This window comes from Mytilus galloprovincialis, chromosome 3 (assembly GCF_965363235.1).
Source record: "Mytilus galloprovincialis chromosome 3, xbMytGall1.hap1.1, whole genome shotgun sequence".
Lineage (NCBI taxonomy): Eukaryota > Metazoa > Mollusca > Bivalvia > Mytilida > Mytilidae > Mytilus > Mytilus galloprovincialis.
The window spans coordinates 6,032,661-6,045,241 of NC_134840.1; the positions used below are offsets into that span (position 1 = coordinate 6,032,661).

Consider the following 12,581-nt stretch of genomic DNA (forward strand, 5'->3'; position numbering starts at 1 on the left):
GAATAAAGTACAAAACATTTTGGTTAAGTATATAGAAAGTAATGCCAAATATTTTCTTTTAATTAGGTTGAGTTGTTGGAAAGTAATGCCAAACATTGCCAGTTTAAGATCATGCCCAGGTACAAGGTCAAAGCAGAAGGAGATGTGGTAGGTACATGTATTGTTAACTATAATTTGTCATCTCGTGCAATTTGAATACTATAGTCAAATATAGATGTTCTGCTTGTTTTCAATGTTTCAAAAGATAGAAATAATACCATTCAGGAACATGTATACTCAACATACAAAAAAATATCATTTAACAAAAAAAAATTTACTAGTATCGTACCTGACTAAAGGAAAGATAACATTAAGATAAATGATATAGAGCAATACAACAACACATGTTCTACAAAAATGGATATTTTTACCGTTCAGTTTGGTATCTAACAATGAATTATTGCCTACTGAAAAGGACTGCTGAAATTTTAACATGACTCCTCGAAATAGTGATCTTTCCAGCAGCAGCAGTCTTGATGCTATATATGCAGATCTGAGAAAGATTTTCTTATGTATATTTTGATAAAAAAGATGAACTCTAATTAATCCTTTCTACTGAAAAATATAGATTTGGTACTGAAATGTATCTAACGACAATGCATATAGATGTAAGTAATTTTGATGCAATATTTGTAGGTACAAGTGGATGATCAGATCGTGTTGGAGAGTATGAAATCTCCTGGGTCATTCCTTCATGTCAGTAAAGCATTCCTAGGACCGATGTCTGTGTACTCTAAAAGGTAAGTTAGGAATGTAAAGGAACATGTAAAATTATATTTAAAGAAAAGGGTTTTGATAAATCAAACTCCAACATGATTGAAGAAGCTTTTAATTGCATAAAATGTATTATGGAAAAAATTTAATAAGAGCATTTTTAGTTATATGGAAAAAATAAATTTCATGATACATGGTTTTGAGTATTACAAAATTTTCAAAGATAATGTTGGTTGAAATTTAAAGTTCTTTTGTTACAAAGTTGTAAATCTAAAAAAAAATCAGATAAAATTGTATATTTATATTGACAGTTTTTATGAATCATTAGATAATGAATGAAAATTAACTTTTCAAAACTGTCTTTTGCTTATATAACTATTTGAGGAATTAAGTTTGGTTGGATTTTAGCTGAGAAAAAGCAAAACTGTCAGAAGAGTTTTTTTTCTGTTTCAGTTTTGAGTTGAATTTATCAGTGCAGCAGACAGGATTTACAGTGTATAGGAAGTACAAACCCCATATAGAAGATGACAACAAAGTCAGGGTAAGCAAACATAAATAAAACTTACTATCCCCATATAGAAGATGACAACAAAGTCAGGGTAAGCAAACATAAATAAAACTTACTATCCACATTAGTTACTATCCCCATTAGTTACTATCCCCATTACTTACTATCCACATTAGTTCATAATTTTTGGTTTGTTACTGATAGTTTTCAATACTTAAGTCTTACACCTTCTCATTAAAATGTATTGATAACTATTTGAATAATTTTTTGTAGTTTTATAAAATTGTGTTTGACAGTTTAAGTTTTAATTATGAAGCGTTTTTCAACTACATACAAAGTATACTTATTTACATCTCTTTTTACATCCCTATAAATTTGTAGACACAGCTATTTCTGAATTAAGTTCTGAATGTCTAACAATTTCATCTATATGCAAAGTATTTATTCCCTTATTGTAGACTTTGGATGAAATTTAACAGTTTTTATTTCGTATTTTAAAGGTTGGTGATATCATAAGATTTTACCATAAAGAAATGGAGGCCTACCTCGTGGCTGAAGGACTTTTCGATGATGAACTCTTGGAGGATGGTTAGATTAATTTTAATTTATAACTACAAAGAGATAAAGAGATGCAAATTATTTAACTATTTATACACAACACATATGAAAGAAATACTCTTATTATTAATCATACTAAATCATAGACTTGTATCAAAATTCTAAATGTTTCATAAAAATACATAAAAATTTATCTTACTACAATGGATGACTAAAAATATAATTCATTAATGGATTTCTTGGGGCTACTCATTCATTTAAAAGAAAATTTAACTTAATATATAACTTTTAAAACTATAAAATATGAGTAAAATAAAAATTCTCAAAACAAGTAGTAAAATCTCTGTTCATGTACGAAAAAGTTAATTCATAAGGCTGTGGAGATCCCTGCAGGACTATTGACCAAGTAATTGCATCCTATTATTTTAAACTCCAAGTGCAGCTGAAGTAGTGGCACCAATTCTTTATGAGTGACCACACAACTTACTTTGGCTATAAACAAGACAGATTAGAAGCTGTCTTTTTAGTAGTTATTAAATGAAAGTTTCTGTAGAAAATGGCCTTGTTTCAAAATCACTGTAAAAAGAATAAAGGAAAATGTGTAAGGCTCCCATTTCTAAGAGATACTTCAAGTACCAGGTACTTATACTTAGTACCAACTGGTCCAAATATATCATTTTATTTATCATTTCTAAGTGATACTTCAAGTACCAGGTACTTATACTTAGTACCAACTGGTCCAAATATATCATTTTATTTATCATTTCTAAGAGATACTTCAAGTACCAGGTACTTATACTTAGTACCAACTGGTCCAAATATATCATTTTATTTATCATTTCTAAGAGATACTTCAAGTACCAGGTACTTATACTTAGTACCAACTGGTCCAAATATATCATTTTATTTATCATTTCTAAGAGATACTTCAAGTACCAGGTACTTATACTTAGTACCAACTGGTCCAAATATATCATTTTATTTATCATTTCTAAGTGATACTTCAAGTACCAGGTACTTATACTTAGTACCAACTGGTCCAAATATATCATTTTATTTATCATTTCTAAGTGATACTTCAAGTACCAGGTACTTATACTTAGTACCAACTGGTCCAAATATATCATTTTATTTATCATTTCTAAGAGATACTTCAAGTACCAGGTACTTATACTTAGTACCAACTGGTCCAAATATATCATTTTATTTATCATTTCTAAGAGATACTTCAAGTACCGGGTACTTATACTTAGTGCCAACTGGTCCATATATATCATTTTATTTATCATTTCTAAGAGATACTTCAAGTACCGGGTACTTATACTTAGTGCCAACTGGTCCATATATATCATTTTATTTATGCTCCTACTCCAAAAGTCTTAGATGTTCTTAGTTTAAACACAAATTGATCATGTATTAAACTGATCTCAATAGCATCAGTTAATGAGCAGTTCAGATAATCATCCTCATTTCTGCAAGTGAACTATCTGCATCAAAAACAACCAACAGGATGTGTCAAAAAAGTACAAACTGCAGTATTAGATCAATGAAAGGTGAGAAAATGGCTGTTGATAACATGTTGTTTAAACACATTTGAAGTAATGGGCCATCTGTTCCTTGAAACAAAAAGTTGAGATTTATTAATACCCTGCATGATATAGGAAGTGGTTATTGCCACCAAGTAATAGTAGGGTATACCATCTATAACTTTTTGATCGTATCATGCCTTTTGACTATTCTTACAGAGTGGATCAATGTAAAAAATAAAATGGTCACCTGTAATGGTAGGTAAACAGGGAGCACTATATACTGCTCATATTTAATGAATGTTACAAAACTCTGAAAGGCTGATCTAGAAGTTTGGTTTAACTTTGACTCAATGAAAAGTCCCATAAATTATGTTCTAAAACATCATAATGTGGGATGGCAAAAGGCATGGCACTTTCTTATTTCTGCATCTGGTGCTAGTATTCCGAATTTCTCCATCAGATAACAAAAAAGAGAGTTTGCAATATTATTGTTAACTGAGGAATGTGTTTTGCATGAATAACGTTTCTCAGAAGCTTTGTGATACTCACAACTTTAGACCTACATTTGGAAATGATATCAACTGTAGTCATTTTGTCATGATATTGTTATGTTCTTCCTGTTTATGATGGCATGATACTAAAGTATAGTATGGCATCCTTCTGCTGAACCATATCTTATTGTTCAGGGGCCAGCTCAAGCCTGCTTCTGGGTGCAGGACTTTCATACAACATTGAAGACCCATTGGTTGCTTTGGCCCGTTTACTGCTCTTTTGTGGGGTTGTTGTCTCCTTGACGCAAATTTCTTTCTCAATTCTATAATACTTTGTGTGCTATTATCAACAAACATAGATATGAGATTAATTATTGTAATCAGAAATGCATGCGTAAAATGTGATAAGAATTTACATTAGGAATTCAAACTAATAAAATACTAAGCCAGTCAAAATTTTGCAATAATAAAAACATCACAAAAAATATCTAATGTGTTTGACATTAAATTCAATAATAGCAATATAAAATAAAATAAAATTACTCTTAAATTAGGTAAACTATGGAAAAAAAAACAAAGGAATTTTTGGTGGTGTAAAACAACAATGTTGACATTGAATTTTTGTTTTAAATTTTTACAAAAAAAGCAATAATTTGAATTTACTTACAGTACATCTGAGAATGAGACCAATGGATCAGAATAATCCGAAGACATTATTCCCGAGTACATCAGCTGTAACTTACTGGCAGATAGAGCTTCAGACTGGTCCCATCGATGGTGGGGTACTCAAGTGGGAACAGCAATGCAGAATTATACACATGTGTTCACGGAAGTATCTAACAGTAGACAAAGCATTACAGAAGGTGACCTTAACAGGTGACCATATGGACCCAAATACAGTATTCAGGATTCATCCAGTTATCAGGGTAATATTGGTTTTATTTACATGCAGAAAATTATGTTTTGGACTTTTTTAAGTTGTCATATTTTATATGAAGAGAGAGCTTATCAAGTTATGATTATTTGTATCATATCAAAACACAAATCTAGTAAAAAGTAAAATCACAAAAATACTGAACTCTGAGGAAAAATAAAAAAAAGTCCAAAATCAATTGGCAAATTAAAAGCTCAAACACAAGAAACAAATGAATAACAACTGTCATATTCCTGACTTAGTACAGACAATTTCTTAGGTATAAAATAGTGGAGCAACCTGGTTTTATAGCTAGCTAAACCTCTTACTTGTATTACATTCCCAAAAAATGCCATTATATTGACAACGAAATGAAATTACTGTTGCTTAGTTTAAGAATCAATATTAACTTTCAATTTTTCATAACAGTAAAAAAATATCAACACAACTGGTCAGTTTGTAGTAATTATTTAAGGGAGATATTTATTTAATTGCAGGAGTATGATGAAGTACCTTTGGATAGTTATTGTAGAATAGAACATGTAGTATCAAAGAGATGGCTTCATGCTTTAACAGGTAATACAGAGATAAACATGTATAAATACACCTCTCACAAGTTGTTCTATTAGATATTAAGTGCCAGTCTGCCTAAGAATCAGGCAGTGGTGAAAACATGACAAAAAAAAACCCACCCAATTTGACAATGATTTCAGTTCATAATATGTAGTTATGCACAAAAATAACATTCATTTCCGTTTTTTTCTGGTAATAGAAGATACAATTTGGTTGAAATGCTCTAGGAATTAACGAAAAAGGGGAGATAACTCTGTAATTTGCTATCATTCTAACCAATTTTCTAACCAAGTTATTTGATATTACCAGACACACACAAACAAAAGAATAATAATTTTTAACTCAGGATGATGGTAAGTAATAAATAGCATGATTAGCTCGGTGGGTTCTTTCTGATCATGTTTTTATTTTTACATAAATTGCCTGATTCTTACAAAGACTGGTACTTAAACATGTAAAAGCTGAACAAAACAATAATTTCAATTGACTTCTGGACAAATTTGTTGATATGTATGCATATACTTGTATATCATGTCCTTGGTTCAACTTTTACAGTTTCATCTTACTGCATTGAAGATATTGGCTCACTGGTAACATTATGTTTTTTTATTGGAAAAACAGACTCACATATTTTTGGAAATTCTAGAGCTCAGTGTTTTAAATAGAGAACTTAAAAAGGCAAAGAATTGGGTGTAAAGATAACAAGAAAAACGTAGACTATAATCTAACACTATACTAATACTTTGGGTCATTCCTTCTCCAATAAAAACTGGTAGTAATATCATATACTTTTGAAAGGTCAATATATCTTGCCTCTAGCACAGAAGACAGGTTATCCAACATTAAAACACAAGACTGAAGTGGACAAAAACCCTAACATACAACATCAACTCCTGACGAAGATCCTAACTTGGGACAGCCACCTATAGGGCTAGGTTAAAATCTATTCTCCACTGATATCTTGATCTGAAATTATATGTGCCTTTGGAATAGATGAAATTATTTTAAGAAAAAGAAATGATGAACGTCAATTGTTATTTTTACAGTTGATTATGTTAGAAAATGTGCACAGCAAGAAGAGGATAGCTCAATGGGATCATTGAAATGGAGCACTGCTACTTTAAAACAAGTGAGTTTATCTGTCTGTTGTTTTAATATACATTAATCATCAGAAATTAATATTTTAGATTGGCCAGTGTTAACTGAATTCTATTACTTGACCAAATGTGTGTTAAATTTATAATTGAAATTGTATCTTTCATTTCTGTTAATGCTAACTCTAAGTAGAGACAGAAAACTCTGCTCTTTTAGAGAAAAGTCAAAAGCTGACATTTTTACCATGTTTCAAGAGGGTCAAGAAGAGGTACAACAGCTTTATTGAGAAGCAACAACTGAAAACTTACTCTAGTTGTAAGCCTAAGTTGTTATAAATATTAATAACTGGTAAACTTACATTTTTCTGTCAGATTGGAGATCATACTCATAGTATGATTAACTGTAAAACAAATACCAAAACAATATAATGCAATACAAATCTAGTTTATAGAATCATTCTAATATTAACATTCTTTCTATGTATAGACAGATAATTCAAAATATTCTTTTTAAGCTTCCTTTCAAGCATAAAGTCAGATGTCTTACTATAGGCACATTTACCTTTTTTTCATTTCTTTGAAATTAACTTGTTTATCCTGGAATGAATGAACAAACACATTTTACTGTCCACAATATTCTAAGAAGTGGACCATTTAAAGTGTACAGGACATATGAAAAGTTAATTTAACAATTAGGAAACAAAATAGTTTGCATTAACTTAAAAATCTTGTAAATATTTTGTTTTTCGATAAATTTCAAAGATAAGTGGTTCATGTAATGCTACTGTGCAAGAAAACCGTACAGTCCTATGCATGGCCTGGATTTTTTTATATCCTAGGTATAAGATTTATGGTGTATAAATGTAAATTTCTGTAGGGGTTATGTCCTATGCCTGGCCTGCCATGGCATTGTTTTCGATCCTAGGTATAAGATATATGCTGTATAAATGTAAATTTCTGTAGGTTAGGTATAAGATATATGGTGTATAAATGTAAATTTCTGTAGGGTAGGTATAAGATAAATGGTGTATAAATGTAAATTTCTGTAGGGTAGGTATAAGATATATGGTGTATAAATGTAAATTTCTGTAGGGTAGGTATAAGATATATGGTGTATAAATGTAAATTTCTGTAGGGTAGGTATAAGATATATGGTGTATAAATGTAAATTTCTGTAGGGTAGGTATAAGATATATGGTGTATAAATGTAAATTTCTGTAGGGTAGGTATAAGATATATGGTGTATAAATGTAAATTTCTGTAGGGTAGGTATAAGATTTATGGTGTATAAATGTAAATATCTGTAGGGTAGGTATAAGATATATGCTGTATAAATGTAAATATCTGTATGGGTTATGACCTATGCCTGGCCTGCCATGGTATTGTTTTATATCCTAGGTATAAGATATATGCTGTATAAATGTAAATTTCTGTAGGGATTACAACAGGTATGTATGTAAGTAGGGAACCTTAAATATTACTGTTAACATTATCAAATTAATAGAATATTGATTAAACAGTACTTTTGTACTCTGTCTTTTGGAGAAAGTTTGTCAAAATTTGCTTGTGTTTGACTAAATCAGGAGTAATAGGTTACTAACAGTAACATTTTATATATATATTTAATTTCTTTTGTGATCCTAATGTTCATTATATAAATAAATCTAATGTAATCCACACACTTACATTTTACCATAATTCTCACATCCTGAAGGACCCCTTTCTTCAATCCATATTGTAAACCAAAACCTGTTGTATGGACAGTTGTTGAGTAAACATTTTTTTGGGAGAGGGGAAGGTTCCTAGGAAAGAAAAAAAACACAATGTGTAAATAGAGAGGATACAAAAAACAATGTGTTAATTAAATTAAAAGAAAACACAATGTGCAACAGAAAGAGAACAAACAAATACAATGTGTAAATATAAGAATCAGTTGTTCATACACCACCATCAACTCTGTTTATGTCATATTTAAGAATTCCAATAAAAGATGAAAAGGAGTAAATGACATTTAATTTGAAAGTTTATTTAGTTTTTTGAAAAATGAAGTAATGATTAAAATATCTGCAGTCATATCAGGCTGCACTCAGCAAAGCATTTTATTTGAAAAATGAAGTAATGATTAAAATTAAGCATAAAAGCTGCTCTCTAGATATGATATGAACAGGAAGTCATCAGATATTGTAATATGATCTTGTTTCCTACAAGCATGCTAAAGCCTACAGTGGATTTGTAAGTCTATGTGTCTTGTAATTTATCTGTCAGGAAGTATTCTTTTTTTTCTCTATATGCATGATATCTTCGTTTTATTTTTACTCATTTGCATGAGTGTTTTTTTTTCTGTACACTGAAATATTTTATTTGCCTTTTTCATCATTATGATAGATATGCATTATATAAAACAATTTATTGAGCTTCATTTTCATTTCAGATCTAAAATCTTATATGTCTTTGTAGATAGAGAGTGAAACTATCATTTTGTTGGTTTTTACAATTATTTAGTTGGTTTGAATTAAAAAAAAACATTGCAGCTTGTTTTATTTGATTTTTTTAATTCATTACACTTTGAATTAAAGCAACTCAATTTTAAGCTCACCTGGCCTGAAAAGCGAAATAAGCTATTCTCACCACTTGTCCATGAACTTTTATAAAAATCTTATCCTCTGAAACTGCTTGGCCAAATTTAACCAAACTTGACCAAAATCAAATGTGACTGATGATCCCAGCCACCAACCAACATGGCAGATCTGGCTGAAAATAGATCGGTTACTGTTATCTTGAAAACAATTAAAAACTTTAGATAGAAAATATAATCAGCAAGACAAGATAGTTAAAGGTGTTGATTGAGTTCTTCAGTGAGTAATTGCCCCAAATTAGGAATATTACCATTTATTGTGTTTTGCTCATTATGATGATCCTCAAAATCATAATAGATATACAGCCACTGAAAAAGGAAAATTATCAGCAGAACAAGATCTATGAATTTGTCAGAAAGATGAAATCATCAGATGACTATATAGGATTTATTGACCAGTAACCATGATTTTTGTCGAGCCTGCAACTTTTGTTGCAGAAAGCTCGACATAGGGATAGTGATCTGGTGGCGGTGGCAGCGTTAGCTAACTTCTTAAAAGCTTCATAATTTAGAAGGTGGAAGACCTGGAAGCTTCATACTTTGTATATAGATGCCTCATGTTACGAACTTTCTGTCAGTCAAATGTCTAATGTCCTTGACCTCATTTTCATGGTTCAGTGACTACTTGAAAAAAAAGTCAATATTTTTTGTAATGTTAAATTCTCTCTTATTATAAGTAATAGGATAACTATATTTGGTATGTACGTACCTTGCAAGGTCCTCATGCCCGTTAGACAGTTTTCCCTTGACCTCGACCTCATTTCATGGATCAGTGAACAAGGTTAATTTTTGGTTGTCAAGTCCATATCTCAGATACTATAAGCAGTAGGTCTAATATATTTGGTGTGTGGAAGGACTGTAAGGTGTACATGTCCAACTGACAGGTGTCATCTGACCTTGACCTCATTTTCATGGTTCAGTGGTTATAGTTAATTTTTTGTGTTTTGGTCTGTTTTTCTAAAACTATATGCAATAGGTCTACTATATTTGGTGTATGGAATGATTGTAAGGTGTACATGTCTAGCTGACAGCTGTCATCTGACCTTGACCTCATTTTCATGGTTTAGTAGTCAAAGTTAAGTTTTTGAGTTTTGGTCTTTTTTCTAATACTATATGCAATAGGTCAACTATATTTGGTGCATGAAAATATTTTATGATCTATATGTCAGTCGCACAGGTTTTATTTGACCTTGACCTTATTTTCACGGTTCATTGCAAAGTGTTGAGTATTTGTGTTTTGGTCTGTTTTTCCTAATTTATTTATCAATGTTAGTTTTCTTGGTTAATGATGAGTTTATGTGACAGTTGTAATAAAGCTTTATATTTAGGACTATCAACATAATATCAATGATTAGTAAAGAAGGCGAGACATTTCAGCGTGTGCACTCTTGTTAACATTTTCTTTGCCTTTTTGACAAGAAATTTAGTAGATAAAGAAGACTTACAAAAAGCAAAATTGATCAGCAAGAATAGATAAACAAAAAAGACATGTTATTTATATTCTTGTTTTCAATGTTGAAAAGGCGCATTTGTCAAATTTGAAAGAAATCAAATTTAATAAGGCTTAGCAATATAAAACAAAGTAATGTTAAAAAAACACTGCAGTCTTAACTTACCATATTCAAAATGTTCATTTGTGTTTTGATAATTTGTAGATAAGTACAATAGAAGAGAAACAGTATGATGATGCCTTTACTATCCAAGGAGTGTCCTCAGATCTCGTAGAAATATTTGACTACATGGCAGGCATGGTACCGTTCATACAAAAGCTTATAGGAGATGTAAGTATCTGTTAGAAATATTTGACTACATGGCAGGCATGGTACCATTCATACGAAAGCTTATAGGATTTTTAAGTTTCTAGTAGAAATATTTGACTACATGGCAGGCATGGTACCATTCATACAAAAACTTATAGGAGATGTAAGTTTCTAGTAGAAATATTTGACTACATGGCAGGCATTGTACCATTCATTCAAAAGCTTATAGGAGATGTAAGTATCTAGTAGAAATATTTGATTACATGGCAGGCATGGTACCATTCATACAAAAGCTTATAGGAGATGTAAGTGGCAGGCAAATGACAATATTTTATCACATATTTCATCTTGTTAAAACTTGGGTTTTTTTAAAAGCCATTTTCATTTGTTCTAGTTTTCTCGCAAGCACTGAATTCTATTTTTTTTCTTTTTCTAAAGCTTTTGAAAAACTTATCAGTTTGTTTAAAAGAGAATTGCTCACGTAATAAGGTATAGTAAAATGTTTCCCCTCAGAAATATAAATTAAATATATAGCAATTTGGCAAATATGAGTTGACAGTAATATGTGTTATGTTGTCAGAACATAGAAACAATTATATGTGTTATGTATTTTGTCTTAGTTTACAGGGGGACTTTATGTCATCTTTGTTTACAGTGGGCTTTAGTGTCATCTCTGTTTACAGGGGGGCTTTATGTCTTATTTGTTTACAGGGGGTCTTTGTGTCATATTTGTTTACAGGTTTTTTTTGTGTCATCTTTGTTTACAGGGGGTCTTTGTGTCATCTTTGTTTACAGGGGGCTTTAGTGTCATCTTTTTTTACAGGGGGTCTTTGTGTCATATTTTCTTAGAGGGGGGCTTTAGTGTCATCTCTGTTTACAGGGGGTCTTTGTGTCATCTTTGTTTATAGGGGATCTTCATGTCATCTTTGTTTACAGGGGGCTTTAGTGTCATCTTTGTTTACAGAAAGGCTTTTATGTCATCTTTTTTTTAGAGGGGGTCTTTATGTCATCTTTGTTTACAGGGGGTCTTCGTGTCATCTTTGTTTACAGGGGGTCTTTGTGTCATCTTTCTTTACAGGGAGCCTTTATGTCATCTTTGTTTAAAGGGGGCCATTGTCATCTTTGTTTACAGGGGACCTTTATGTCTTTTTTGTTTACAGTGGATCTTTGTGTCATCTTTGTTTACAGGGGATCTTCGTGTCATCTTTATTTACAAGGGGTCTTTGTGTCATTTTTGTTTACAGGGGGTCTTTGTGTCAAAGTAGTCTTCCAAGTAGTTTATCTCTTCTGATCAATAACCAGTCAACACTAATGTTGGGTTATTTTTTGTGATGTTCAATTATCTTCTTTAGATTTCATAATTTTACATAATTAAATTCTTATCACTTCTATGTACTCACATCCTACTATTATTTTTTGTTTCAGAAAAAAGATGGTGTCCAGCTGAATGCTAAAATGACCCATGATGCTGTTGTGGTTAGTAACAGTAATACAACTTTTAAAAGCTATGCATGAATATTCTTTACACATTAATGGTCTTTTTGTCGAGCCTGCAACTTTTGTTGCAGAAAGCTCGACATAGGGATAGTGATCCGGCGGCGGCGGCTACGGCGGCGGCGTTAGCTAACTTCTTAAAAGGTTTATATTTTAGAAGGTGAAAGACCTGGATGCTTCATACTTTGTATATAGATGCCTCATGTTACGAAGTTTCCGTCAGTCACATGTCCAATGTCCTTGACCTCATTTTCATGGTTCAGTGACCACTTG

General features: G+C 31.3%; 1 protein-coding gene across 23 annotated transcripts in view; it reads left to right on the forward strand.

Moving 5' to 3' along the window:
* Positions 1–12,581, forward strand: part of LOC143067039 (inositol 1,4,5-trisphosphate-gated calcium channel ITPR3-like) — a 152,194-nt gene that overhangs the window by 47,182 nt on the left and 92,431 nt on the right. For 22 of the 23 annotated variants that reach the window (XM_076239986.1, XM_076239992.1, XM_076239978.1 and 19 more), the window contains exons 6-14: positions 67–147; positions 676–779; positions 1,207–1,294; positions 1,762–1,849; positions 4,509–4,765; positions 5,250–5,328; positions 6,372–6,454; positions 10,710–10,835; positions 12,240–12,290. In XM_076239986.1, coding sequence (XP_076096101.1) covers positions 67–147; positions 676–779; positions 1,207–1,294; positions 1,762–1,849; positions 4,509–4,765; positions 5,250–5,328; positions 6,372–6,454; positions 10,710–10,835; positions 12,240–12,290 — 957 coding nt within the window. Of the gene's footprint in view, positions 1–66; positions 148–675; positions 780–1,206; positions 1,295–1,761; positions 1,850–4,508; positions 4,766–5,249; positions 5,329–6,371; positions 6,455–10,709; positions 10,836–11,036; positions 11,120–12,239; positions 12,291–12,581 lie in introns of those variants that run through there. The other variant, XM_076240004.1, reaches the window with a different exon arrangement.